The sequence below is a fragment of the Notamacropus eugenii genome, chromosome 1, assembly GCF_028372415.1.
Source record: "Notamacropus eugenii isolate mMacEug1 chromosome 1, mMacEug1.pri_v2, whole genome shotgun sequence".
Taxonomy (NCBI): Eukaryota; Metazoa; Chordata; class Mammalia; order Diprotodontia; family Macropodidae; genus Notamacropus; species Notamacropus eugenii.
The window spans coordinates 694,700,504-694,727,776 of NC_092872.1; the positions used below are offsets into that span (position 1 = coordinate 694,700,504).

The 27,273-nt window shown below is 42.2% G+C and overlaps 1 protein-coding gene across 1 annotated transcript; it reads left to right on the plus strand.

Moving 5' to 3' along the window:
- The first annotated feature begins 426 nt into the window (after nt 1–426).
- CES4A (carboxylesterase 4A) lies at nt 427–26,927 on the plus strand. The gene is made up of 13 exons (XM_072635972.1): nt 427–855; nt 1,263–1,404; nt 3,705–3,838; nt 4,051–4,204; nt 4,826–4,930; nt 6,778–6,882; nt 8,263–8,301; nt 10,477–10,617; nt 12,746–12,826; nt 14,603–14,771; nt 16,838–16,969; nt 25,739–25,811; nt 25,898–26,927. Exons 1-13 carry the CDS (start codon nt 572–574, stop codon nt 26,070–26,072), a joined length of 1,734 nt encoding a protein of 577 aa, XP_072492073.1. The 5' UTR covers nt 427–571; the 3' UTR covers nt 26,073–26,927.
- The last annotated feature ends 346 nt before the right edge of the window (nt 26,928–27,273 follow it).

Here is a 27,273-nt window from a genome sequence, read left to right on the forward strand (position 1 = left end):
GATGAGAGTTTGGAAGCCACTAGAGGGACAGTGGATTAGAACACAGATAGCCACCATTGTTCCAGTCACTTTGCAGGGGGGAGGGGCAGTGATATTGCAGAGCAGTTTGGAGGAGGGGGCTGGGAGTTGGGGACTGTTGGGCCTTGCTGTTTGCTCTTCCTCTCTGATCAAGTTTCCCTGAAAAAATAGGGATAATATTACCTTGGCCCTTATTTACTTCATTGGGCTGTTATAAGAGATAATGTAAAGTTCTTGGCAGATTTTAAAATACCCACATGTATGTTAGTTATTTTTAAGCCACTGACCCAAGTGAACTGGTAGGAGGTTGAGCTGGAAGGGACTCCACACTGTGGTAGGCAGAAGGGATGCTGTCCGTGAACTCAGAGGATCCAGAGGGTGAGGGTAAATGACTTGCCCAAAATCACAAAGGTAATAATAATATTCCAGCTTTCTAGAGCACGTTAAGGTTTCCAAAGTGTTTTAGAAACCTATGAGGTAGTATTATTTTACAGGTGGGGAAACTAAAGCTCAGAGAGAGAATCTTGCCCATGACCCAGCAGGTAGTGGTTGGATGAGGCAGGATTTGAACCTAGGTCTTCCAACTCCAAATGCAGTGATCCATTCACCTCTCTCTCTCAACTCCTATTTTCCTCCCTCAGGTAACTCAGACCGACCTGTGACAGTCACAAAGTATGGAGTGCTCCGTGGAAAGCAGACCCATGTGGGAGGAACAATGGTCAACATTTACCTGGGGGTCCCTTTCGCCAAGCCCCCTGTGGGCAACCTGAGATTTGCTCCCCCAGAGCCTCCTGAGCCTTGGGATGGCATAAGAGATGCAGCCACCTACCCTCCTGCGTGAGATTCTCACTTTTAGCTTTGGGGGTATTGAGGAATAAGAAGAAACTAGGGGAGGTTACCTGGTGCATTCCCCACCTCCAGGCAGAGTTGCTAGTAATCCACTGGGGTGTGAGCTTTTTAAAGCAATTTGACAAGAAAGGAAGCCTTTAGTGCCCCTGTCTGGATCGTCCCCAGATCAGCTAGTAATTGAATTATCAACACTATTTCTGAATTGGCTCTGTGCTGGGCCGAGAAATAATAACCGGATGCTGGGGTAACTGGAGGAGTTGAGCCTTGAGAATAGGTTGAATTTGAGGTGGGGGTAGTGATTTTTGCTTTGCATGGGGATTTTCCAAAGTGGAACACTGTCTAGACAGAGGCATTCTTTGGCCACCAAATACTTGAGTTGACTTTCTGCTACTCAGGTGCCTCCAACCGTCCTGGGGCCACATCACACATATGTACTTTACAAACCAAAAACTCTCTACAAGGATGCATTTCCAGGAGGATTGCCTATATCTGAACATATACACACCAGCCCATTCCCAGAGGGAAGGCCAGCTACCGGTGAGTCACTCTTCACCCCTTCCAACCTTCCCCAACTCTCTCAGCTCAGTCGTCTCCTTCAAGGCAAGCAACAGCTTGACATTTCAGAAAGCATCCTAGACTTGGAGTCAGGAAGACCTGAGTTCAAATCCTACCTCAGATACTTCCTAGTTGGGTGACCTTGGACAAGTTGCTTAACAACCCTTTGAAGTAGGTGCTATTTTTATCCTGATTTTACAAGTTAAGTAACTTGTCCAGCACACATCTAGTAAATACCTGAGGCAGGACTTGAACTCAGCCCTTCCTGATTCCACATCCCATATTCTATCCATTGTATCACCTAGCTGCCTAGCTAGCTTTTCTTCTGAGATGAAAGGGATGCTGGGGGAAAATAAGGGGATCTTCCATAAGATTTAACTGCATGAATGCATCAGTCACAGATCATAGAATGTTTCAGTTGGAAGGGACCTTGGAACAGAGTATTTCAGACCTCTAGGAGACCTTGGAACATAGAATGTTGGAAACTTTCGTCCAATCAAGAGGGAAAGTGACTTTGGGTAAGAAGTCACTCAACCTCTCTAAGACTCAGTTTTCTCATCTGCAAAATATGCCCAGCAAATTTGTCCAGGGCATGATAGTCATTCAGGAAATGTCTTCTGTTATTAGAAATGATGAAGTAGCCCAGTAGGTGGCAAACTAGCAGCTCTTTGTTCAAAAGTGAAAAGTGAAAGCCAGCATTCCCACAACTAGTCCCCATTCCCCTGATTCGAGATTTATTTCCAGGAGCGTCAAAATCTTGAATTCATGTGCCAGCCTTGTCAACCATTCACCTACTTTGTCCTAACAACCCCATGTCTCAGGATCATCTCCTGCTGGCCAAATCTTTCATCTCCCTAGAATAAGGAATGTTCTTTCACTTCTCTCCCTATTTGTAAGTTTTAAATAAAATACACACAGAACTTAGCATTTCTGCAAGGCAATAGGATTTTAGAGCAGGTTCCTACAATCTAAATGAAAGACAATTGATAAAAAAGCATAGAAGTTGCCACCCCCAGCTAATCAGAAGGGAGAATAGCAGTTTCATTAGACAATAGAAGAGGTCCCCAGGTCAGTCCCATCCCTCCAGCAGGCTCTCACTACTCTGGAGCCACAGATTCTTCTAGTTCTCTCTGGATCACAGCACCAGATCATTTCAGATCTTCTTAGAGTCTCTCTCATAGTTTCTCCCTAAGCTGTGGCTCACTCTTATCTCTGCTCTCAAGTCTCTTCTTCCTTTTTGCTTGCCCAACTCTCCAGTCTACTCTTTCTGCTTGGGAGTCAAGGTCAGACACTCTCCTCAAGTCTTGAAATAAATGCTTTTTGAGTTGAACTGAATGCACTCACTTTGACTAAGGGCTGATTGGCCTATATCAGATGTGATATATCCCACTACAGATTATGTAGTCCAAAAGCCACATTACCTATCTTCTACATGGGATGTAACTGGCCGGGTAATCCATTGAGTTAGTCCATCAGTGCATATACTCAATTCATTAAACCGAATGACCCTTAATAAGAACCAGCTACAAAGACATTGTGCTAAAAGGTAGAACTATAGAGAAAAATGAATAGACTCTGCCTTTAAGGAGTTTATGGTCAACTACGTAGGTACTACAGATGGGCAGTGATCTGGGACCCAGCATGGGACTCAGGTGTTTTTAACACCAAACTCCTCAGGAATGTTATAACGTTCAATCATAGAATAGCACCATCTCTAAAGAATCAAAACTGATTGCAAGTGATCCCCAAAAGTAATGGAAAGATTGCCCAGCAGGTGTACGGAGACTACCGTTGATTACCTCTGTTGATGTGGGCATAAGAAATGAGAAAAGAAGCATTTTCAAGAGCATGTATGAAAAGTACATGCACCAGTCACATAAGCAAAAGCAAGGGAGGGGACTCTCTGCCAAAGATGAAAAGAACCTTAGGAAAGCCTCCAGCCAATTGATTATATTCTCAGTGAATGATTTCTGGAAAGATATGAACCAGAATCCCATAGAACAAAAGGGCACGGGCAGGTTATTATGGGTCTATTGTGTTCTATCAAGGCTAAGCACTGGAAATATAAATAAGAAGAGTCCCTGCCCTCAAGGAACTAGCAGTCAAATAGGAGAAGATAATACATAAAAGAAAGCTAGAAAGTCACTTTTTCAAAAATCCTTTGTTTTAGCCTATGATGGGCAGCCAGAAAGGTCACATGATGGCAAATGAGGCAGTCCAGATGGTCAGTGTGGCAGAACAGCTGTGTAGGTAGGGGCAACTGCCTGCTTGGCTCTCTGTAGGTGATGGTCTGGTTTCCTGGTGGTGCCTTTGTGGTGGGATCAGCCTCTACCTATGATGGCTCTGTGTTATCTGCCCATGAGGATGTCGTGGTGGTTATCATCCAGAATCGACTTGGCATCCTGGGCTTCCTCAGGTAAGGGTTGGGAGGAATCCTAAGAGGGAGCTAAAAAGGGATAGCTTGGGGCAACCTGGGACCAAAGGAGGGGAGATGTGGTACCTGGTCATGTGAGGATGGGGTCAAAAAGGGGTGGGGCCATGGGGGGCCAACAGAGCTGAAGGTTGGTGGTAAAGTTGTACTAGAGGCAGAGGCTGGTCTCCAGACTCTGAGTGGATTTTGACTCTCAGCACTGGAGATACTCATGCCCGAGGGAACTGGGCACTGCTGGACCAGTTAGCTGCTCTGCATTGGGTGCAAGAGAATATCAGAGCTTTCGGCGGGGACCCCTCCTCTGTGACCCTGTTTGGCCAGTCTTCGGGAGCCATATGTATTTCAGGGCTGGTGAGTGGGGTAATGGGAAGTAGATCGCAAAATGGGGATAAGGAAGTTCCCTCATTACTTCTAGCTCCTGGGCCCAGAGTGAAATAGTAGGAAGTGATTCATGAGTTAGAGGACCCAACTTTGTGTCTTGACTCTAATGTCTGCTCTCTGTGTGACTGTGGGCAAGTCACCTCAACTCCTGAATTTATAAAGTGAGATAGTTGGATTAGAATTCTGCAGTCCCTTCAAAAGTAAGTTTATGATCTATAATAGGGGCAAGTTGGTCAGGACATGCCAGATGCCCTGGCCAAGTGACTTCCCCACAGCCCAGTTGATGAGATTATAGAAGGTAAGGGGAAAGTAACAGAGACAACAAAGTGTTAGGGTCTTCAGCACATCATCGCAAAGATGGGTGTGCACTCTTTTAATCCTTTTTAAGTTATGAAGTTCTTCTGTCAAGTAGAAGGAATTAGGGAGGATAGCTATTGGCAGATCAAAGGACTGGTCTCACCTCAATGGGCCCTTTTAAAAAGAAAGCTGCTGTAGAAAACAGTAAAGGTAGGAGAGAATTCTGAGGAGTGTGAACCTTGGGAGTCAAGGGAGTCTCTTCACCTGTGGTCTTCTTCCTCCTGGTCTTTGTAGATTCTGTCTCCTTTATCCAAGGGCCTCTTCCACCGGGCAATCTCTCAGAGTGGAACAGCCCTCATGAAGATCTTTATCTCTTATGAGCCATTGAAGATTGCCAAGGTCAGTACCCTCAATCCCCAGGGTGACTAAGAAGGACTATCCCTTCCCCTAAAGGACAGCACCATTGTTGGCCCCAACAGACAGTATGTAAGAAGAATTGGATAGAGAATTGAGATTTCTCTGTTGAGATATACTTCCAACAAACATTTTTAATGAATTTTTTGATTATTTAATTTTTCTCCCTCCAATCCCCCACCATGAAAAAAAGACCATTGTAATAAATATGAGTAGTCAAACAAAATAAATTTCCATATTGCTCATGTCCCAAAAATGTGTGATAAATATTTTTTTATGTGCCAAACATGTTCATAGGCATAACCAGGATTTTTTTAATTTGGTACAAAGTTGGAGGGGAAGAAGCGGCACTTTTTTCCCCATGATGCGGTCATAGGATACGTGTAGAGAAAAAGGAAGCTGATCCTAAGACATTTTCTTCATTGCTAAAGGACTAACCAGTGTTTGGGGAAATGCATCCTAGAACAAGACCAACGTCATTGAGAATGGGACTGGGTGAAGGCAATCACACTTGGAGGAGGGAAGGACAGTCCTGGATGTTGCTATTAATTATCTTCTAAATTTGAGCTGCCTTCTAAATTTGTCCCATACTTAACTAAGGTGGGGCAATCAGGGCTTTGGCCCACCCTAGTCAAAGTTCTCAGTATGGATGAGGTCCTTGTGCTCAACACTGGGGCTACAGAGGTGAAAAATGACAATTACTACCCTCAAAAAAGCTTAATTAAGATATAGAAAATAAAATACAATATGTATACAGATAATTAATACAAAATAGAATGGCAGCAGATACAAAGTGAGATCCAGGCAAAGTACCCTAGAAAAATATGAGGGGAGAAGAAAACATTTTCCAGTGGCAAACTCAGGGAAGGGTTCATAGAGGATGTGATACATAGAGGCAGTGGGATGGGTTGGGATTTTAACTGGGTCAAGGAAGTTTGGAATCTGGATAATCATGAGGAAGATGGTGCCATCCATGGAGGTGGGGGAATTCATGCCTGTAGGGGAATATGGAGTGACAAGTTCAGTAAGAAAGATGATTAGTTGTATCTTAGATATACTGAATGGTACTTCTAGAACATTTTTCTTCCCCTAGAGTGGCTTGAATCCCACCAGTCCAATGGATTGGGAAGTTAAGATTAACTCCTAAGGACTCCCTAGACAGCCAAACCCACACCTACTTTGGACTACTGGGGACATTTCCACTTAGATATCTTCATTAGTAATATGAAGAACTCACATGTTAAGTGTTCACTACAATCTGGTGAGGCAGGTATTATCAGTATTCCTCTTCCTACTTTACAGATGAAATAGAATGTAACTTAGTAACTAGTTTGTTATACAAATACAGCAAATATTTAGCCATATGGTGGGAAATTGGGGAGACACAAAGTTTACATAGAGATGATCCCTACCCAAAAGCAATCTAGGCATATCAAGGCCAAGACTCTAATCCAGGTCTCCCGCCTGGATAGTATTCTCTCCTTTCATTAGAGAGCAAGACCTTGGCCTCACAGAAGAGATCTTGACTTTCTGCACAGGATAGGGGGTGGAGGTTAGAGGCACTCAAGGATTCAATCTTGCCACCAGCAAAATTTGAGGTTGTCCATCCCAAAGAAATGGGATGTAGATGGGGATGAAGAGAAGGAGACTGTTCCATAGATTCAGGGACACCTATTCTCCAGGAAGAGAGCTGTCCCTGAGGTCTTTCTTGGGCCACAGAAACTGAATTTATAGCCCAAGCAGTTATCCTAGAAGGAGCCATTAGAGATCTAGGGGGAGGTGAGTGAAACCAAAGGGAAATGTTGCTAACTTCTTGTTCTACCTACCTACAGAAAATTGCTAAAGCAACCAATTGTGCTACTAACAGTACCCAGGCCCTGGTGCAGTGCCTCAGGTCAAAGACTGAGAAAGAGCTCTGGAAGGTGTCTAATAAGATGGTAAGTGACCCCAGAAAAGAAAGAAAAAAAATGTCTCTAGTTAAGCAAGGGCTGATTCTGAACAGATGTCCCAGCCTTGGTCATTAGACTCACAAAGATTTGACCTAAGCCTTGTCCCCTTCTACCAGGTTTGCCAACTCACCAAGAGTTTCCTGATAACAATAGATTCATGGTTCCCATAAGGTCATAGATTTAAAGCATTTGTTTATTAGGCACTTAATACGTTCCAGGCACTATGCATGGGGGTACAAAAAGACAGGCCCTGATCTTGAGCAAGGGCCATTAGAGATCACCTACATCAAACCCCTCATTTTATAGCTAAAGACCCTGAAGGCCAGAGGTTAAATGACTTGATCAAGGTGACCCAAGTACCAAGCACGGTTGGGATGTGACCAGATCTGCTAAACTCTATTCCACACCCGCCTTCTATGATTCTGTGCTGGCTCAGACTCATCTTGGGTCTCTGGGAACTGTGCCTTCCTCAAGACCCCCTGGCATCCTGGAGTTCAGGTCCTCTCATTGCAAGAAGAAACAGCATTATCCCTCGCCCCCAGAGTCTTCCACCCTGCTTCCAGAGGTAGCACTGCCACCTGAATGTGTAGCTAGAGGACCCTGGTTTGAGTTCCAGTTCTACCCATATGTATGCTATGTAGCCTACAGCAATTCTCTTTCCATCCCTGACCCACTCAGCATCATTATTTGTAAAATGAGGGGAATGGGCTAGATGATCTTTAAAGTCCTTTTCTGTTCTAAATCCCATGAAAGTTATGAGTCTGTCCCCCGGTCTCTGTCTACCTCTACTTGACATCCCTTTTGCCATTTCTCTTTTTGTGTCTAGTCACCTCTGTAGATGACCCTTTCTATCTCTCTGCCCCCTAGTTTGTGTATGTGTGTGTGTGTATGTGTCCTATCTCATTTTACATGTCTATCTCTCTATATGTGTCTCTGTCTTCTCTCACTCTTTCTGTCTTTTTCTCTCTCCCCTCTATGTCTCTGTCTCTCTGTCTCTTTGTGTCTCTCTGTCTCTGTCTGTGTGTCTGTCTGTCTCTCTTTTCCCTCAGAAACTGATCATCCCCAGCTTCCACAAGCCACCCTTCCCCAATACTCACATTGCCCATAATTCATCCAGAGTTAATGAACCAAACCCAAACCTGTGCCATAGAAGTGTATAGTGAAGGCTAGAGATGAGAAAGGACGCCATCCCCCTCTTTTCCTAGGTTCCCTCTCTCCTTTCAACTAGGCCGGGCTATCCATGGACAGGACTCACCCTCCTAGGCCCTAAGATCACCCATATAGGGTAAATAAACTACCTTGCTTCTTGTCTCAGTTTAGTCCCTAAACCTGTTTATAACCCTTTTCATGTCTTCTCTTCACTCACAGAAATTCTTCCAACTGCACCACAACAAGAACCCTCTAGAGGTACGTTGATTGTGATTTCTAAACCTTATGGACTTACCCAAGTGGTCTTTATCTGGCTCAGTGTTGGTTGGTTACTCCTTTGCCAAGTTTCCTAGCTAGGCCTAGGGGAGAGTATTCAGTCCAGATCCTTGGTGTGGCTCAAGGAGGTTTTATCATTAGAAGGATGCTGACTTGACTAGAGTATGTTTATATGTCTAGATAGATAGATATACACATACATGCACACATATGTTTATGTGTATATAATTATACATGTATGTGTGTGTGTGTTTTGTTGTTCACTCATTTTCAGTGGTGTCCCAAGCTTTGCAACCCCATCTGGGAATTTCTTGGCAAAGATACTAGAATAGTTTGCCATTTCCTTCTCTAGGTTATTTTACAGATGAGGAAACTGAGGCTAACAGGGCAAAGTGACTTGCTCAGGGTCACACAGCTAGTAAGTACCTAAGGCCAGATTTGAACTGAGGTCTTTCTGGCTCCCGGCCTGGCACTCTCTCCACCATGCCACCTGGCTGTCTTTACATATGTGTACATGCATGTATAAACACACACATATCTATAAGTCTATATCTCTCTCCATACACACATACACGCACACACTTGTGGGTATATATATATGCATATATATAGGTATGTGCATACACAATTAGTCTATATATACATGTGCATACATATGCACATATACACATATAGGTACAGATCTAAATCTGCAGGTGTACATAGTTCTGTATAGATAAACTGTATACATACACACGTATATCTATATGTATATTTATTCATACACATATACATTTATATTATACATATATGCACTTATCTCTCTACATTTATGTATACACATATATATACCACACACAAGTGTGTGTGTGTGTAACAAGGGTAGATTGGCCTACGAAGGTCTAGTGCTTGAAACATGCACAGATATTCCCTACCTGGTCTCAGCCCAAGAGATGATGTAAAAGCCTGCAGTAAACTTGTTTCTAGCCTTGCATTCCTGAAGAGTTGTTACTGGGTGATGATGAAAAACCTTCTAACTGGCTGCAAAGCTGGATGGTGTGATGAATCAGTGGTGACCTTCACTGCCACTGACCACAGCCACTCTAGCGGTCACAGCTACTACCTCCATTCAGGTTCAGCCAGTGATGGAACCTCTGATGGGACCTCCGGTTGTCCTCAATCCACAAAGTCACCAAAATCTTCCCTTGCAGAAGATTCACTTACCAAGATGAGGGAAGAAAGATCAAGGTAGCAGTGTGCTCACAAGGGGACACTGGGCTGCTGTCCCTCCTCAGGAGTAGATCTAAGTAGTTTTGCCTTAAAGCCAGAAGGAAAAGAACCACTTAGGGGGTACTGTCCCCCACTTTCTATGCCCTGGCTCCACAATCCCTGAATCCTCAGTTTTTCTAGTGGTACTATAACTTTTGGTCATCTCACAATTCCAGTGTCTCAGTTAGATATGCCCATGTATATATACATGTGCACATATATTATATACATGTAGATATAGACCTAAATCAGGTGTACATAGTTGTGTATAAATACACTGTTTACACATGTGTATATATCTATATGTATATTTATTCATGCACATTCATGTACATATACATTTGTCTGTATATGTGTGAGTATCCATAGACACTTCTCTCTTTATATTTGTGTATACACATATGTATAACACACACACACTTGTGGGTATATACTGGTGCACCCCTAAGCTTCCACCAGGCTGTTTAGATTGAAACCAGACAGGGATACCTGCACATGCTTCAAGGACTTCTCCCTCTACCTCCAGGCCAGTCCACTCATGCTCCCCACGTTCCTGTGTGACTTTGGGCAGGTCACATGCCCTCTTTGGGTTTGTATCTCTTCCTCTGTAAAATGAGAGGAGGGTAGACTAGATAAGACACTTTCAGGCCCTAGATCTCCCTATCTAATATTGGCCATTTCAGGCAGAAGGGCTAGAGGAGATATTGGGGAGGGGACAGGGAAGATTCCAGGGGACCTTTCACTGCCCATCTGCTGGCATGGAAGCTTGTTCCCACCAGAGGGCACTAGTGGCCTGCAGACCACAAGGCCTTGGCCAGCCCTACTCCCTTTGACCAGGATGATTTGGAGAAACTGGGACAGGACTTCATCTCTGCTGTAGCCAAGAACTAAACTTGAGTTGTCTTGTAGACCATCTGGTTTGTACCTGCTGTGGTGGATGGACTCGTTTTCACTGACAGCCCTGAAGCGCTTCTGGCTCAAGGGAACTTTCAACAGATCCCTTACCTCCTGGGTGTGAACAGGATAGAATTCAACTGGCTTCTCCCTTTTGTAAGAGAGAAGGGAGGGGGAGGGAAATGGAGAAGAAAATGGTAAGAGGGGGAGGAAGAAAGAGAGGGGGACTCCTGGGCTCCTCAGCATCCACAACTGAGCCTAGCTGACTCCTCATAATAAATGAGGGTTATTAAGAAAACAGAGATATGGACAGAGCCTCACCAGTACCAGAAACTAGCCAGGTACTAAGTTGCTAAAGGCTCCAGCAGAAAGCAAACTGGACCATCAGGAGGTCTGAACTGAAGTCTCTAAACTGCTACTTACTAATTGTGTGGCCTTGGGTAAGTTACTCCCCATCTCTGAGCCTCAGTTCCTTCATATGTCATGTGAGAGGATTAGACTAGGTGATCTCTAAAGCTCCCTTCTGGCTCTCAAATTCTCTATTCTAGTCTCTTCCAGCTCTGACTTTCTGTGTTCTAAGGTCCCTTGATTATCTGACATTCTGTGTTCTAAGGTCCCTTGATTATCTGACATTCTGTGTTCTAAGGTCCCCTGTGTCTCTGACATTCTGTACTCTAAGGTCCCCTGTATCTGACATTTTGGTTCTAAGCTTCTTTGTTCTAAGTTCTAAGCCAATATCCTGAGCTTCTATGATCTGAACCAGGAGTTCCAGAGGGGAAAGGGAGTAGCTAGAGTGTGCTTTCATGATTCAGATCTATCAACCTGGTCAGCTATTGACCACATTGTGATGTCAGTCCCAATGCCCTTTTTTGTGCCCTTCTCCCACTCTATACTATCTTCCCCCTCTAAAATAAAAGGGATACCTCTGCTCCCACTCTCAGGACTGAAGAACTAGAATAATGCTAGCTTCCTCTTCCACAACAGAGTAGAATTGGTGAAACTCTTTACGTTGCTTGTTTGGGTCTATGCAACAGCATTATCATAGTGCATTATTATTTCCATTTTACAACTAAGAAAACTAGAGACCCAGAGAAAGGAAGTGGTTTATCCAAGGTCACACAACTAATGATTAAAAGAGCCAAAAGGTGGACCCTAGTCTAGAATTCTTCCCACCCCCCTTCATTTATATTTTAGGTTGATTGAATGTCAGGGTTCTTCCTTCCAAGGGGAACTCTGTTCCTAATGTCCTTCCTCTCAATGAAATATAAGGCTTTGTCTTTTGAGGGAAGTATTCCAGACACTAACAAGCAGTGAGGACAGGGGCTTTTAAATCACATGGTCTACAGAGAACCCCTTCCCTGGGCCCACCTCACAGGGGCTTCCAGACAATAAAGCCAAACCCATTTCCTTCATGTTGATTCTGCAAATGCTTCAGCAAAAGTGGCGTAAGGCTGTTCCCAGAGAGAAAATCATGTCAGAATAGAGAGAGTTGCGGGCTTGAGTCCTGTCTCAGTCGCATGTGGCCATGGACAAGTCATCTATAAAATGGGAGCAATAATCGTAGCCCTACTTTCCTCCCAGAGTTGTAGCGGGGAAAAGTATTGAAATGTGAGCTTTTGCAAGACAGCAGATGCACCTGGTCTTTGTCTTTGGAATCCCTAGGAATGTATGCTCATAGGCAGAGATGGGCTGGAGCCAGTCCCAAAGCCCATTGTTAAAATTTCAGTGTAAGCAATTGGCAAAACCTCTGCAATTGGCAAATGATCCAAATTAAAGCTTAATTTATTGTTTTGTTGATTGTCTAGATTTATGAATGCAATGAAGAAAATGTTAATAATGCAAATTAAACTTAAAAGTGTATGTTAGGTACTTTTGTTCTGGAGAGCCAGTTGTTAAGCATTTACCAGAGCACCCCTGCTTATAGGCCAAGGTGTGTGTGTATGTAAACACACACACACACACACACACACACGTGTGTGCTTGCCCATGCATGCACATGTGTGTATTGGGAGTGGGATAGACAGTGGCTGTATAATTTACTACTTATGTGACCATTGATAAATCACTGGCCCTTTCCCATTTCTGTAAAATGAGGGAGTGAGACTGCATGATCTTATACTATCACTATAAAACCTCTTCCAGCTCTGCAATAAACCCAAAAAACTGGAGTCCAGCAGGGTCCCCCACAAGCTCCCTCCTAAGTCTATTTGACTTCACTCTTATTGCATGCATATGTTCTTGCACCAAATCTGTGGTCACCTTAGAGATTCCATTTCATCCACAGATCATGAAAGTTCCACTGAGCCCTCAGATAACAAGTAGACCCAAAATCATTGATCTGTTATGGGAGTTCGGCTTGATGCTGGTAAGATGCCATGTTCTGGGGCAGAGAGATAAGACAAGGGCAGGGGGCATCAAGGGGCCATGAGATAGGCTTCTACAACCTAGTGAATATAAAGCCAACTGGAAACTTGGATCAAATCACTTTCCTTCTGGAGCACTGAGTGTCTGAGTCTAGAGGCCTTCCATTTATTGGGGCCTCACTTGGCAGAGGCTGATCTGCTTCTGTTTGGTAGAGCGAAAGCAAACCTGAGGTCAGAGGACTGAGGGATTTTGGACAAAGCACTTCCCCTCTCTAGATCTCAGGCTATGAGCCTTCTTCGGGGCTTCCCAACCATCCCTAGGCTCCCGTCAAGTCCCTTAAGCTGAGTGTTGCTACAATTAAGAAAGATTCAAACTTAGGCAATCATTGGCATAAGGAAGTAGCAGGGGAACAGGAAAAGGAGGGCAGAGATAACTTCAGCACCAAATTAATGGGACAGCCCCTTCCTCATTCATTTTTCCCCTTTAAGAATTAAATGAGATATTTGTAAAGCAGTTTAGCACAATGCCTGGCACTAATAGATGCTTAATTAATGTTTGTTCCCTTTTCCTTTAAAGCTATTCCTCTGGTCATTATAACTAAATTCAATAACCCTGGGAGATGCTGCATGGTATATAGCTAGGTGTTAGTTTGTGAAGTGGTTACATGTATTCGAATTCATATCTTTCAAAGTCATAACTGTGTAAAATGTGGTCATTGGTTCCAGCCCAATGTAAATATGCAATGCAAATTTAAACAACAATCAGAACCTAGCTAATGGAAAAACTGTAGGATTTGGAGTCAAGAAGACCTCGGTTTGGACCTTAACTCTTGCTTCTGTCTATGTGACCTTGGTCATTGAGCCTCTAGGACCATCAGTCTGTTTTCTCATCTGTCAAATGACAGAGTTGGAGTGAATGACCTCCAAGGTCAGCTGCTTCCAGCTCTAAATCTGTGACACTAGAAATGTTTACTAGTGTTCTGTTCTGCACTGAGTCCTGTACTGAGTGCTAGAAAAGATAACAAATTTAGATAAAATAATCCCTGCCTTGCAGAGTTCTGTGCCCATCAGATAGTTACAGACTTTAATGCTTAGAGGAACCATGATTTCATAGATGTGGCTAATCCCGCTTCCAGGCAGATCTCAGCTCCTTTCTGCTTACTCACACTGTATGATTCCTGTCCATGGCCTTCACTAAGTCCTTCACAGAGAATTTAGCCAATGTGTTAGAGCCTTTTTCTAGGTTTTCCTCTTATCTGTCATGAAACAGATAACAGTAATAGGCAGAAGTAACCCAAAGGGAGCTAAGTGATGGAAATGTCATTCTCGACCAGAAAGATCAAGAAAAGCTTCCTGGAGGAAGTAGTCCTTCAGTTGGGCTTAAAAGCTAGCCAGGAGTTCAGTGGGTAAAAGGAAGGCATTCCAGGCACAGGAAATATCATTTTTAAAGCATAGAGGTGGGGGATATTCAGGGCACATTGAAGGGACAGAGAGCAATATGGCACAACTGCACCACAATATAGAATGGAATGCTGTAAGATGATATTGGAAAGGTGGGGCAGTGCCACATTATGAAGGACCCTGAATGCCAGGTTGAAGTTTATTCAGTTGGCGGTAGGCAGCCAGTGAAGAGGTCCGAACAAAGGGCTGATATAACCACCTATGCAGAAGGTAGATTATTCTGACAATGAGTCATGGTTTGCAGGAGGGATAGAATGGAGGGTGGAAAGAGTTAGTCCTACGCTGTCTTAACCTCCCCCCCTCATTTGTCCTTCCAGAACATCACCAAGGACCAAATTCCTCTGGCGATAAAAGAGTATGCAGGAAACGTTACGTTTCAAAAAGGAAAGTTGAGTCAACTTATCCTGAGGCGAAACCATATCCTGGACCTGGCTGGAGACGCAACTTTTGTGGTACCAGCTATTCAGACAGCACGTTATCACAGAGGTGATCCCCCACCTTCACAACCATGGCCTGGCCCAAGGGGGATCCCGAGTGGTTCACTTTGGTCACCAGAGACTTTTACTGAATACTATACCCAGGGCTTGGCACTGGTCAGGGGCAGGGGGGGGACATATAAATTAGTAGAAAGGGACCCTATTCCCAGAGAAGGATCTAGGGAGACAAAACATATATTCAGATGACTATTGCAAAAGGCAAGACTTCCATTTCAAGATGTAGAAACTGAGGTAAATGGACCAGATTACCTGGTGGGGGCAGGGGTTGCCTCCAGTTCTAACATTCTGGGTCCTTAGGCTCCTTCTACATTTCATAATTTATGTGCTAATAGGCGATATTCTCAGCTCTCTCCCAACATTCTACATACTAATATTCTACATTCAAAGGCCCCTTGCAGATCTAACATTCTATATTTGGGTTCCTCTCAGTTCTAACATTCTACCTTGCAACATTCTAAGGACCGAGCTCTAACATTCTGTGTTCTAATTTTATTCCAAAGTCCCTCCCAACTAGAATATCCTATGATGAAAGGTCTTTCCCAATTCCAACAGTGTCTTCCATGTTCTGACATTCTGTGTTTTAAGGTCCTGTCCAGTTTTAATATGTGATAAGCTATATATGAGTTGTTTGTTAGGTGTTATTAGAAATGTAAGTAGAAAACACTGTGAGCTAAAATGGTCAGTCATAGAAGGGAGACTGAGTTGGGCCTTGAAAGATAGTTGGGTATCACAGGTGGAAGAGGTCCACAGGTATGACTATAGAACCTAGAATGGAGTGACTGCCTATGCCACTGGGCCCTTCCTTGAGGAAGGCATTGTAGTACAGTGGAAAGAATGTTAGATTTTGGAGTCTGAAGAGAATGGTTCAAACTGTAACTCTTAACATTTACTCTCTATACAGCCCTAGCAAATCAAGCAGCTTCATCTCTTAACCTTAACAATGTCTTAACCTCCTCTAAGACGGAGATGATAAAATTTGTAACTCTTACATTCCTCCCGTCACGCAATATGTACTTATTAAGCACCTACTACGTGCAAGGAACTCTGCCAGGTGTTAAAAGACAAAAAAACCCAAACAGGATCTGTCTTTAAGGAGTTTTCTTTCTACTAGGAGTAAATAACATGGATACAGATAAGTAAATACAAAATATATTGTTGTTCTTCAGTCATTTTTCAGTTGGGTCTGCCTCTTTGTGACCCCATTTGGGGTTTTCTTGACAAAGACACTGGAGTGGTTTGGCATTTCCTTCTCCAGCTCATTTTACAGATTAGAAAACTGAGGCCAACAGGTGATTTGCCCAGGGGTTACACAGCTAGAAAGTATCTGAGGCTGGATTTAAACTCAGGTCTTCCTGACTCCAGGCATGATTCTGTATGCACTCCCTGCCCACAAAACATATACAAAGTAATTTATGGGCACCCACCAACTAGGGTGATCAGGAAAGGCCTCTTGTGGAGGGTAGCTAAACTTTGAAGGAGCTAAGGGCCCTAAGGGCAGCTAGGTGGTTCAGTGGTTAGGGTGCTGGGGGTGGAGTCAGAAAATGTATTTGAATCCAGCCTCAGACTCTTACTAGCATGAGGAACAGAAAGTTGAGCCAGTTTATGCAGAACATAGACCATGTGAAGCCAATTGAAAAACAGATTTGAGCCAGATCATAAGGATTTAAATGCCACACAGGAGAGCTATCTTAAAAGCACTAGGAAGCCTCTGATGTTTGCTGGGCAGAAAGACACAGTTGAAGCTGGGCTTTAGGAATAGGAATTTAACATCAATGTGGAGAATGGGGATGGGATCCTGAAGTAGGCTGGTAGCCACCTGAGAGCAGAGAGAGAAAAGGACATCAGATGAGGTGCAGGCATAATCAACAATGCTTTGCAACTGACTGAATGTGGGCAGTGAAGGTGAATGAGACTTGAGGATGACTCTGAGGTTTTGAACCTGAATTACTGGAAAGATTAGTACTTGCTCACAGAGTCATTTTGGGTAAATATACTGTAAACTTTGAAAGTGTCACCAGATGTAAGAGATTTTTGCTTGGTCTTGTATCCTGGCAGATGCCGGCCTTCCAGTCTACTTTTATGAATTCCAGCATCACGCCTCCTTTGGGATCATCATCAAAACCCGAAGTGATGTGGCCGACCATGGTGATGAGATCAACTTCATTCTTGGGACTCCACTCACCAAATGTGAGATATCCTTCCTGCCCAGTCCCTCAAGAAAGAAAGCCCTTTGACCATTTGACTGGAAGGAAGAGGGGTTTGTGTGGGTAGAAGGTGTCATGGTAATAAGAGGAAGATTGAGCATCCCATGACCAAGGTCTGGGAGCTCAGCCCCATCTTGCTTTGAGGAGTACCCTGACCCTACATCAGTGAAGGCCTAGGTAAGTGAAGATACCTGCAATTAAATGAAGTCCCCAAGAGGGAAGACAATGAATCTAGAGCTATTGCTCTCAAAAACATCCCTATAGACTTGTCAGTTGGAGAGTGGCTCAGAGAGGTAGCCTAGATGAGAGAAGAAAGTAGCCCTACCAGCCAATCCTAAGGAAGGAAGGAGGCAGGTGGTACAATTCCCTCTCCCACCTATCCTCCAACCAAAGTAAAAATGTTGAATCACAGAATATTAGCCCTTAAGGGACCACAGAGTATAGAACGTCAGAGCAGGGAGGGACTTTAGAACTGAGAATAGAACTGAGAACTGAGCTAGAGAGAACCTTAAAACACAGACTATTGTTGGAGGGGGCTTTAGAAATTGTTTAATCTAGACCTCTCATTTGACAGATAAGGCAGTTGAGGCCCAGAGAGAGTCAATCAGTCAAATATCTATTAAATGCCTACTATATGCCAGGCATTGTGCTTGCTAAGTGCTTGGGGTACAAAGAAAGGCAAAAGACAGAATTAACTCTCTTGCACCTCATAATCTAATGGGGGTAACAATGTGAAAACTACTATATATGAATAAGATAGAGATATAGGCCAAATTGGGCATGATCTCAGAAGGAAGGGGGATCAAGAGAGGTTTCCTACAGAAGATGGAATCAGAATTGGGAGATGAAAGAAGCCAGGGAAGCCAGGAAGCAGAGATAAGAGAGAATATTCACAGGCATGAGGAAAAACCAGCTCTGTCACTAACTATGTGTACTTCCCCCACTCTGGGTGTCAACTTCCTTAATGTGTAAAATGAGGTGGACTAGATAATCTCCAAAGTCATCCAACCAGCTCTAAATCCCACGATCATAGGTGAAATGATTCACCCAAGGCTACAAAGTTACTAAGTGGTATAGCTACTCTTGAATTCCAGTTTTCCAACAAGTCCAGTGCTTTTTTCCCAAATCAGGCAAGGTTTTTCTTTTATCCTCTAACCTTCCCTGCCAGCAAAGACATAATACCCTATAACTGCACTCTCAGTTACTCAAGGTACCCCATTGCTAGCCTGATCACTCAGACTCACCTATGCCCTAGATGTGTCCTTCCCTTCCTGGTTCAAAGCCCTCAGGGTCACACTATCTAAGTCTTCAGCCCCCATTCGTCATGAGAACAGTCAGTCTGATTAATTGTTCTGTGATAAGATGGCAGAGGGTGCTAAAATGAGTCAATGAAATGAGAAACCAATGTGATCTTGGATCAGCAGAGAAAGAGAAGTAACAATTCCACTGTAATCTAGCCTGGTCAGACCCTTATCTCCAGTACCGAATGTCACATTATAGAATGGATATGGACAAACTGGACGCAACCAAGATGGTGAAAATCAGTCAGTCAACAAATATTTATTGAGTGCTAGGCACTATGATAAGCATGAAGGTACAAAGGGGAAAAAACATGGTCCCTGTGCTCAAGGAATTCACATTCTAATGAGAGAGATAACACTCAAATAATCAGGTAATATAAGATATAGATAGATATGATATATGAGGGCACCTGGGTGCCACAATGGATAGAGCACCAGGCTTGGAGTCAAGGAGACTCATTTTCATGAGTTCAAATCTGGCCTCAGGTACTTACTGGCTGTGTGACCTTCAGCAAGCCATTTAACCCTATTTGTCTCAGTTTCCTCATCTGCAAAATGAATTGGAAAAGGAATGACAAAGCACTTCAGTATCTCTACCAAGAGAACTCTAAATGGGGTCACAGAAAGTTGGACATGATTGAAAAAGGATCCCAACCACAAAGATAAATATTTTAATGTTTATATTAAATGGGAGATGGTCTCAGCTTTAAGGCACAAACAGCTGGAGGCAGCAACAGGAAGGATGGTAAAGTCCTACTACTCAAGGAAAAGTGTGGATAATGTGCCATACAAGAATCAATTCAAGAAATTGGGGATATTTTGTCTAGAGAACAAAGGATTTAGGGAAGAACACAGTCACTTGTTTAAAAAAAAATAGCATTTTATTTTCCCCCAGTTACATATCAAGAAAAAATTTTGCATTAATTTTTATAAGATTTTGAGTTCCAATTTTTTCTCCCTCCCAACATCTTATACATTATAACAAGCTAAAATCAAATGAGTTCCCAATTTAAACATAAAGGGTAATACTATAAGCAAATTAGAAGAGCAAGTTTACCTGTCAAATCCATGGAGAATGAAAGAATTTATGACCAAACAAGAGATAGAGAACATTATGAAATGCAAAATGGATAATTTTGATTATATTAAATTTAAAAGGTTTCGCACAGACAAAAGTCAATGCAACCAAGATTAGAAGGGAAGCAGAAAGCTAAGAAACAATTTTTACAGCCAGTATCTCTAATAAAGGCCTTATTTCTAAAATACATAGAGAACTGAGTCAAATTTATAAGGATACAAGTCATTCCCCACTTGATAAATGGTCAAAGGAAATGAACAGATAGTTTTCATATGAAGAAATTAAGTTATCTGCAGTCATATGAAAAGATGCTCTAAATCAAATGATGCAAATCAAAACAACTCTGTGGTATCACATCACACCTATCAGATTGGCTAAAATGATAAATGATGGAGAATATGTTGGAACATTGGAATACTAATGTATTTATTGTTGATGGAGTTGTGAATTGATCCAATCATTCTAGAGAAGAATTTGGAACTATTCCCAAAAGGCTATAAAACTGCACATACCCTTTGACCCAGAAATTCCACTTCTAGGTCTGTATCCCAAAGAGATCATAAAAATGAGAAAAGGATCCATGTGTACAAAGACATTTATAGCAATTCTTTTTGTGATGACCAAGAATTGGAAATTGAGAGCATGCTCATCAATTGGGGGATAGCTCAACAAGGTGTGACATATGAATATAATGGAATACTATTGTTCCATAAAAAATGATGAGCAGGCAGATTTCTGGAAAACCTGGAAAGACTTATATGAACTGATGCTGAATGAAGTCAGCAGAACCAGGAGAACATTGTACACAGTAACAGCAACATTGTGTGATAACCAACTTGGATAGACTTAAATCTTCTCAGCAATGTAAGGATCTAAGACAATTTCAAAAGACTCATGATGGAAAATACTATTCACAACCAGAGAAAGAACTACAGTGTCTGAATACAGATCAAAGCATATAATTTTCTCTTTTTTTTTTCTTTCTCATGGTTCTAATTTTTCTTTACAACATAACTAATGTGGAAATATGTCTAATAGAATTATACATGTGTAGCCTGTATCAGATTGCATGTTGTCTTGGGAAGGGGGGAGGGAGGGAGAGAAAATTTAGAACTCAAAATCTTATAAAGTGAATGTTGAAAACTAAAATAAATAAATTTTTTAATGTTGCTCCCTCCCTCCTCTCCCCTCTTCTAAAAATGATAGGCAGTTTGATATTCTTTATACATATGCAAACATGTAAAAATATGTTCATATAAGTCACAGTTGTGAAAAAGAAACAAATTAAAAGAGAAAAAACAAGACAGAATACAGTAAGTGAAAAAATATGCTCTGATCTGCATTCAGAGTTCATCAGTTCTTTATCTGGATATGTATAGCATTTCCCTTCAAAAGTCTTTTTTTTTTGTTTTGGATCATTGTGCTGCTAAAAAGAGCTGAGTCATTCATAGTTGATCATTGCACAATGTTGCTGATATCTAACTATTCTAATATTCTGTTTACCTCCAATGTTTTCCTGATTCTGCTCATTTCACTTTGCATTTATTCATACAAATCTTTCCAGGTTTTTCCAAAATCTGGCTGTTCATCATTTCTTATTGCACAATCATATTCCATTGTATTCATATGCCACAGCTTGTTTAACCATTCCCCAATTGATGGGCATCTCCTCAGTTTCCAATATTTTGCCACCATGAAAAGGGCTGCTATAAATATTTTTGCATTTGTAGGTCCTTTTCCCTTTTTTATGATCTCTTTGGGATACAGACTTAGTAGTGGTATTGCTAGATCAAAGTGTATGCACAGATTGACACAGTTCCAAAATGCTCTCCAAAATATTTCCAAATTGCTCTCCAAAATGGTTGGATCAGTTCACAACTTCATCAAAAGTGCATTAGCGTCCCAATTTTCCCACATCTCCAGCACTTATCATTTTCCTTTTCTGTCATATTAGCCAATCTGATAGGTGTGAGGTGGTACCTTGGAGTTTAATTTGCATTTCTCTAATCAAAAGTGATTTAGAGCACTTCCTCATATGCCTTTAGATAGCTTTGATATCTTCATCTGAAAACTACCTGTTCATGTCCTTTGACCATTTATCACTTGGGGAATGTCCTATATTCTTATAAATTTGACTCAGTTCTCTATATATTTGAGAAATGAGACCTTTATCAGAGAAACTTGCTGTAAAGATTGTTTCTCATCTTTCTGCTTTCCTTCTGTTCTTGGTTGCATTGGTCTTGTTTATACAAAGACTTTTTAATTCAGATTCATTAAAATTATCTATTTTACATTTTGTAATACTCTCTATCTCTTGTTTGGTCATGAGTTCTTCCCCTCTCCATAGATCTCACAGGTAGACTATTCCTTGATCTTCTGATTTGCTTATTGTGTCACCCTTTATGTCCAAATCATGCCAAAAGTCTGACATATCTAACTATTCTAATATTCTGTTTACCTCCTTAGTTTCTTTCTTATTTTTTTTATTGGATTTATCAAGTTCTGAGAGGGAACAGTGAGGTTCCCCCACTGCTATAGCTTTGCTGTCTATTTCTTGCTATATAATTCACTTAACTTATCTTTTATGTTTAGTATTGATATTGCTTCATTGTCTATGGTACCTTATAGCATGACTTAGTTTCCTTATTTCTTTCAGTTAGGTCCATTTTTGCTTTTACTTTATCTGAGATCAAGATTACTACCCCTGGTGGTTTTCTTTTTTTCACTTCAGCTAAAGTATAATAGATTCTGCTCTAGCCCCTTACTCTGTGTGTGTCTCTGCTTCAAGCATGTTTCTTATAAACAAAACATTGTAGGATTCTAGTTTTTGATCCATTCTGCTATCTGCTTCTGTTTTATGGGAGAGTTCATCCCATTCCCATTACAGTTATGATTACTAACTGTGAATTTCCATCCTATTCTTCCTCCTGTCTGTTTTCTCTCTCCTTTCACTCTTTCCCTCCTCACTAGTGTTTTACTTCTGTCTACCATCTCGCCTGATCTGCCCTCCCTTCTGTTGGTCCCCACTCTCTCTTTATTTGATCTCCCCTTCCTACTTCTCTGTTGGATAAAACAGATTTCTATAGTCAATTGATTGTGTATATAATTCCCTCTTCGAAACAATACTAATTAGTGTAAGGTTCAAGTGATACTCCTTGTCCATCCTCCCATCTTCCCCTCCACTTAATAGGTCTTTCACACCTCTTCATGTAAAATAATTTACCCAACTCTACCTCTCCCTTCCCTCTACACCCATTGTAGTCCTCTTTCTCATCCCTTAATTTTTATGTCATTACCTCAAAATCACCTTATATCCCCACCCTCTGTCTATGTATATTCCTCCTAGCTCTACTATTAGTGATACAATTCTTAAGAATTACAAGTATCATTTTCCCATGTTGGGACGTAAGTAGTTTAGTTCTATTGAATCTCTTATGTTTTCTTTTCCCTTTTTACCTGTTTATGCGTTTCTTGGGGCTTAATATTGGAGGTCAGATTTTTGGTTTAGTTCTGATCTCCTTAAGAAAGCTTGGAATCCTTCTTTTCATTGAATGCCCATTTTCTCTCTTGATCTATTACACTTAATCTTGCTGGGTAAGTGATTCTTGGTTGTAATCCTAGCTCCTTTGCCTTCCAGAACATCATGTTCCATGACCTTTGATCTTTTAATGTTGCAGCTGCCAAGTCCTGTGTAATCCTGATTCAGACTCCTTGATATTTGAGTTTTTCTTTCTGAACACTTTTCTTTCTAGACAGTAATTTTTCCTTAACCTGATAGTTCTGAAATTTGGTTATAATGTTCCTTGGAGTTTTTATTTTGGAATCTCTTTCCTGAGGCTATTGGTAGATTATTTCAATGCCTATTTCAATGCCCTCTGGTTCCAGGACATCAGGGCAGTTTTCCTTAATAATTTTTTGAAATATGCTGTCCAGGTCCTCCTTTTGATTATGGCTTTCAGGGAGTCCAATGATTCTGATATTGTGTCTCCAGGATCTAATATCCAGGTCAGTTGTTTCTCCCATGAGGTATTTTACATTTTTTTTCCAGTTTTTCATTCTTTTCAATTTGATTGATCAGTTCTTGATATCTCATAGTCATTAACTTCCACTTGCCCAATTCTTGTAAATGTTGTTTTCCTCAATTAGCCTTTGTACTTTCTTTTCCATTTGGACAATTGTACAAGGAGTTATTTTCTTCAGTGGATTTTTGTTTCTCTTTTTCCATTTGGACAATTCTACTTTTTAGTCAGTTTTCCAGATTATTGACTCTTTTTTCATAATTCCCTTGCATCATTTCTCTTCCCAATTTTTCAACTCCTTCTCTTATATAATTTTTAAGTTCCTTTTTGAGCTCTTCCATGAGTTCTTTCTGGGTCTGAGACCACTTCCCATTTTTCCTTGGAGTTTTCCCCTTTGTGTTTTGACGTTGTTATCCTCTTCTGAGTTTGTATCTTAGTCTTCCTATCACCATAATGACTTTCTATGATCAAATCTTTTTTTGTTGTTCTTTGCTCATCTATTTTTTTATTGGGGGGAGGGTAGGGGTTCCTTTCTTTTAAATTTGAGCTCTGTATCCCTGATGGAAAGGACGCTGTCTCAGGCTTCTTGTTCCAGTGGCTGCAGGCCCTGACTATTTACCTGGTGTTGCGCTGATGTTGCCCTGATGCCCCTGGAGCACCCTTGTGTCTGGTGCTGTCCTGGGGGGGGGGGTGAGGTTGGGGGGTGGCTGATGCTACTGGAAGCCATAGGGGCCTGGCTGCTTACCTTGTGCTGAGCTGTGGTCGTAGTGGTGGTGTCTGACCTGTGCTGAGGCCCAGTGAGGTCTTTCTGCCTTTCCTTGGGGCTACACTGAAGCACATAAAAGTTTAGCTGCTGAAGGATGACTGTTCACCAGAGCTATGCTAAAGCAAGTGGTCTGGCCTACTTTCTTGTCATGCTGGCAGATGCCTGTTTGCCCTGGGCTCTACTGAAACACAAAGTAGTTCTCTGAACTAGAGTCTGCTGGTTCCCCTTGGCTATAGTAAGGCATGTGGGGGGTCCTGGGGTTAGCATTTGCCTGCTCCACCACCCTGGGGCTCAGGATCTCCCACTGGTTTGCTGAAGTGGGGTTTGCTGGGACACTTCCTGTCCTGGAATGCATTCCCCTTTTACCCAAGTAAAACAGATCTTTCTTGTCAATCCTCCCAGTTTCTTGGGCTAAAAGATTGTTTCATCTCATCTTTTTGGTGGTTCTTCTGTTCTAGGATTTGATTTGGAGCACTATTTTATGGTTGTTTGGAGGTGAATATGGGAGAGTTATGGCAACTATTTACTCTACCATCTTGGCTCCTGAAAGTCTGACTGAGTCACTTCTTCAAAAATATGAAGACTTATCAGATGGGAAAGGAATTTGTTTTTATTTTTTCTGCTTGAGTTAAGAGGAGGAAGGGGTGAAAGTTGTAAGGATTTCTGCACCCAACAATTACAGCTATCTGAAAATAAAATGTGCTGCCTTTCATGGCTGAGTGGCACAGTAGACAGAGCACTGGGCCTGGAGTCAGGAAGACCTAATTTCAAACATGAACTCAGACACTCTGGGCAAATCATTTAGCTGCTACCTGCCTCAGTTTCCTCATCTGTAAAACAATAATAATAGCACCTACCACTCTGGGTTATTGAAAGGATTAAGTAATATTTGTAAAACAATTTGCAAATCTCAAATGCTAACTATTATTATTGAAAAGTAGTAAGTTTGCCATCTCTGGGCTTGTTAAAGTGGAGGCCAGAAAATTATGTGAAGCATGTAGTCCTGGGTTCATGTGCTTCAGATGGCAGTTAGATACAGGGCAATATAATACAGTGGATAGAGTGGATGGAGAAGTGAACATGCAGTCAACAAGACCTACGTGCAAATCCTGCCTCAGACACTAACTGTGTGACCTTAGGCAAGTCCCTTCATCTCTCCATGCTTCCATTTCCTCATCTGTAAAATGAGGAGATATGGGCTTGACCTTGCAGGTCTCTTCCAATTCAAGATTTATGATCCAACTCTCCCTTGCCATTCTGAGAGTCTGTAATCTATGACTCTAAAGGAAAATAACACATTTTCATTTTAATATGAACCTTTTCTGGAGACAAATGATTTAAACTAGAGGCATGATTTCATACTTGATGGATGAGAGGGAGGAAGCTATGTGCAGATTTCATGGAAGTAGAAAAGGACTTGGCAGATACCTTTCCAATTATATTCACTGGCCCCATGTTCTTGCCCACATATGTGTCCTATGAATCTGGCTGAGTCATCAGTTTCAGAGCACTGGCTGGACATGCTCCTTCCTCCAGTCTTTAACCAGACCCCCAGTGCCCTCAGTGCTTCTCTTGGCTCTTTCCTCAGGGTTTGCTACAGAAAAGGAGAAAATACTCAGCAGAAACATGATGAAATACTGGGCCAATTTTGCCCGCACAGGGTGAGTGCAAAAATAGGGCATTGAGAGCAGAGGGCTGGTGAGAAAGATCTTCCCTGATGTCTGATGGCACTCTCTCCCACATGCAGGGACCCCAACAGTCATGATCTAATGGAATGGCCGCCCTATGGAAAGGAAGAGAAGTACCTGCTGCTAGATTTAGAACAGAGAGTAGGAATAAAACTGAAGGAGAAAGAGGTGGCCTTTTGGATAAGGATGCAAAACCAGCACCACAACCAAGACCAGCATGGAGAGGAAGCTTGAATCCGGTGCTGCTGCTGACCATAGCTTAAGCCTAACCCAGCTGAAAAGCCAAAGGAATTCCTTGAGGCCTGGTCCCTAAGGCTGGGGGATAAGGGCAATACCAGCAGGCTTTGGGGAGCAGAGGAGTTATGCACAGAAACATTTGGAGAAACTGAGGTACCCCTGAGGTCACTACACAGATAACTAGGGGTTCTGGAGGAGATATCTCAGTTTCTTCCTCTATAAAATGAGGGGTGGGCTAGTTCAACTCTACAGTTCTTTTAGACAGAGGGTATCTCTCAAATGCTGACTGTCATCACCATCCCTCCAAAGCAGCAGCTGTCCCTGCTCTAGACTTAGCTTCCTGCCCCCTTTACTATAACCTGGGTCTTTATCCCTAGGAGGCTAAGATCACCTTCTCTCCTATTACCTCCCCCACCACACTTCTACCAATTTTGAGATGCCCGGGAAACCTCCAACCCACATACTGTAACTCAGTGTGCCACATGCCCCTGGGCACTATGTACAAAGAAGGTATCACAGCACCCCTACCTCCACCTCCCCCTCAAGAAACACAAACAAGTATTTGGAAAGGGTCTTATATATACCCTGGGAGGCAGTGTCATCCATAGGAAAGAACATTGGGTCTAAAGGAAAAAGACTGTGTTCAAATGACATCTCTGCCACTACCTACCTGTGGGACCACAGGCAACTCAGTTAACATCTCTGAACCTCAATTTCTTTATCTGTAAAATGATAACCTCAGAAGTCTCCCCAGCTCTAAATCTATAATGAGCTAGGAACCTACAAATCAAAGAGCATTTGGATGTATAATCAGAAGACCTGGCTCCAATCCCAGACCAGACATTTACTAGCTGAGGGACTTTGAACAAATCACTTGATATGACTGAGCCTCAGTTTCTTCCTTAGTAAAAGGAGGAAATTGGACTGCTTAATCTCCACCTCATATGGGCAGCACAGTGGCACAATGGATAGAACACTGGCCTGGAGTCAAGACCTGAGTTCAAATCTGGCCTCAGACACTTCTTAACTGTGTGTGACCCTAGACAAGTCACTTACCCCTGTTTGTCTCAGTTTACTCATCTGTAAAATGAGCTGAAGAAGGAAATGGCAAACCACTCCAATATGTTTACCAAGAAAACCCCAAATGGGGACATGACTGAAAAATGACTGAGCAAAAACAAGCCAACCTCATCTCTCC

Coding starts and splice junctions, on each gene's coding strand:
- CES4A (XM_072635972.1), top strand. CDS start 572: ATGAGGCAGGATTTGAACCTAGGTCTTCCAACTCCAAATGCAGTGATC. Junction 856..1,262: donor GCAGCCACCTACCCTCCTGC/GTGAGATTCTCA, acceptor TCTGCTACTCAG/GTGCCTCCAACCGTCCTGGG. Junction 6,883..8,262: donor GGAAGGTGTCTAATAAGATG/GTAAGTGACCCC, acceptor CTTCACTCACAG/AAATTCTTCCAACTGCACCA.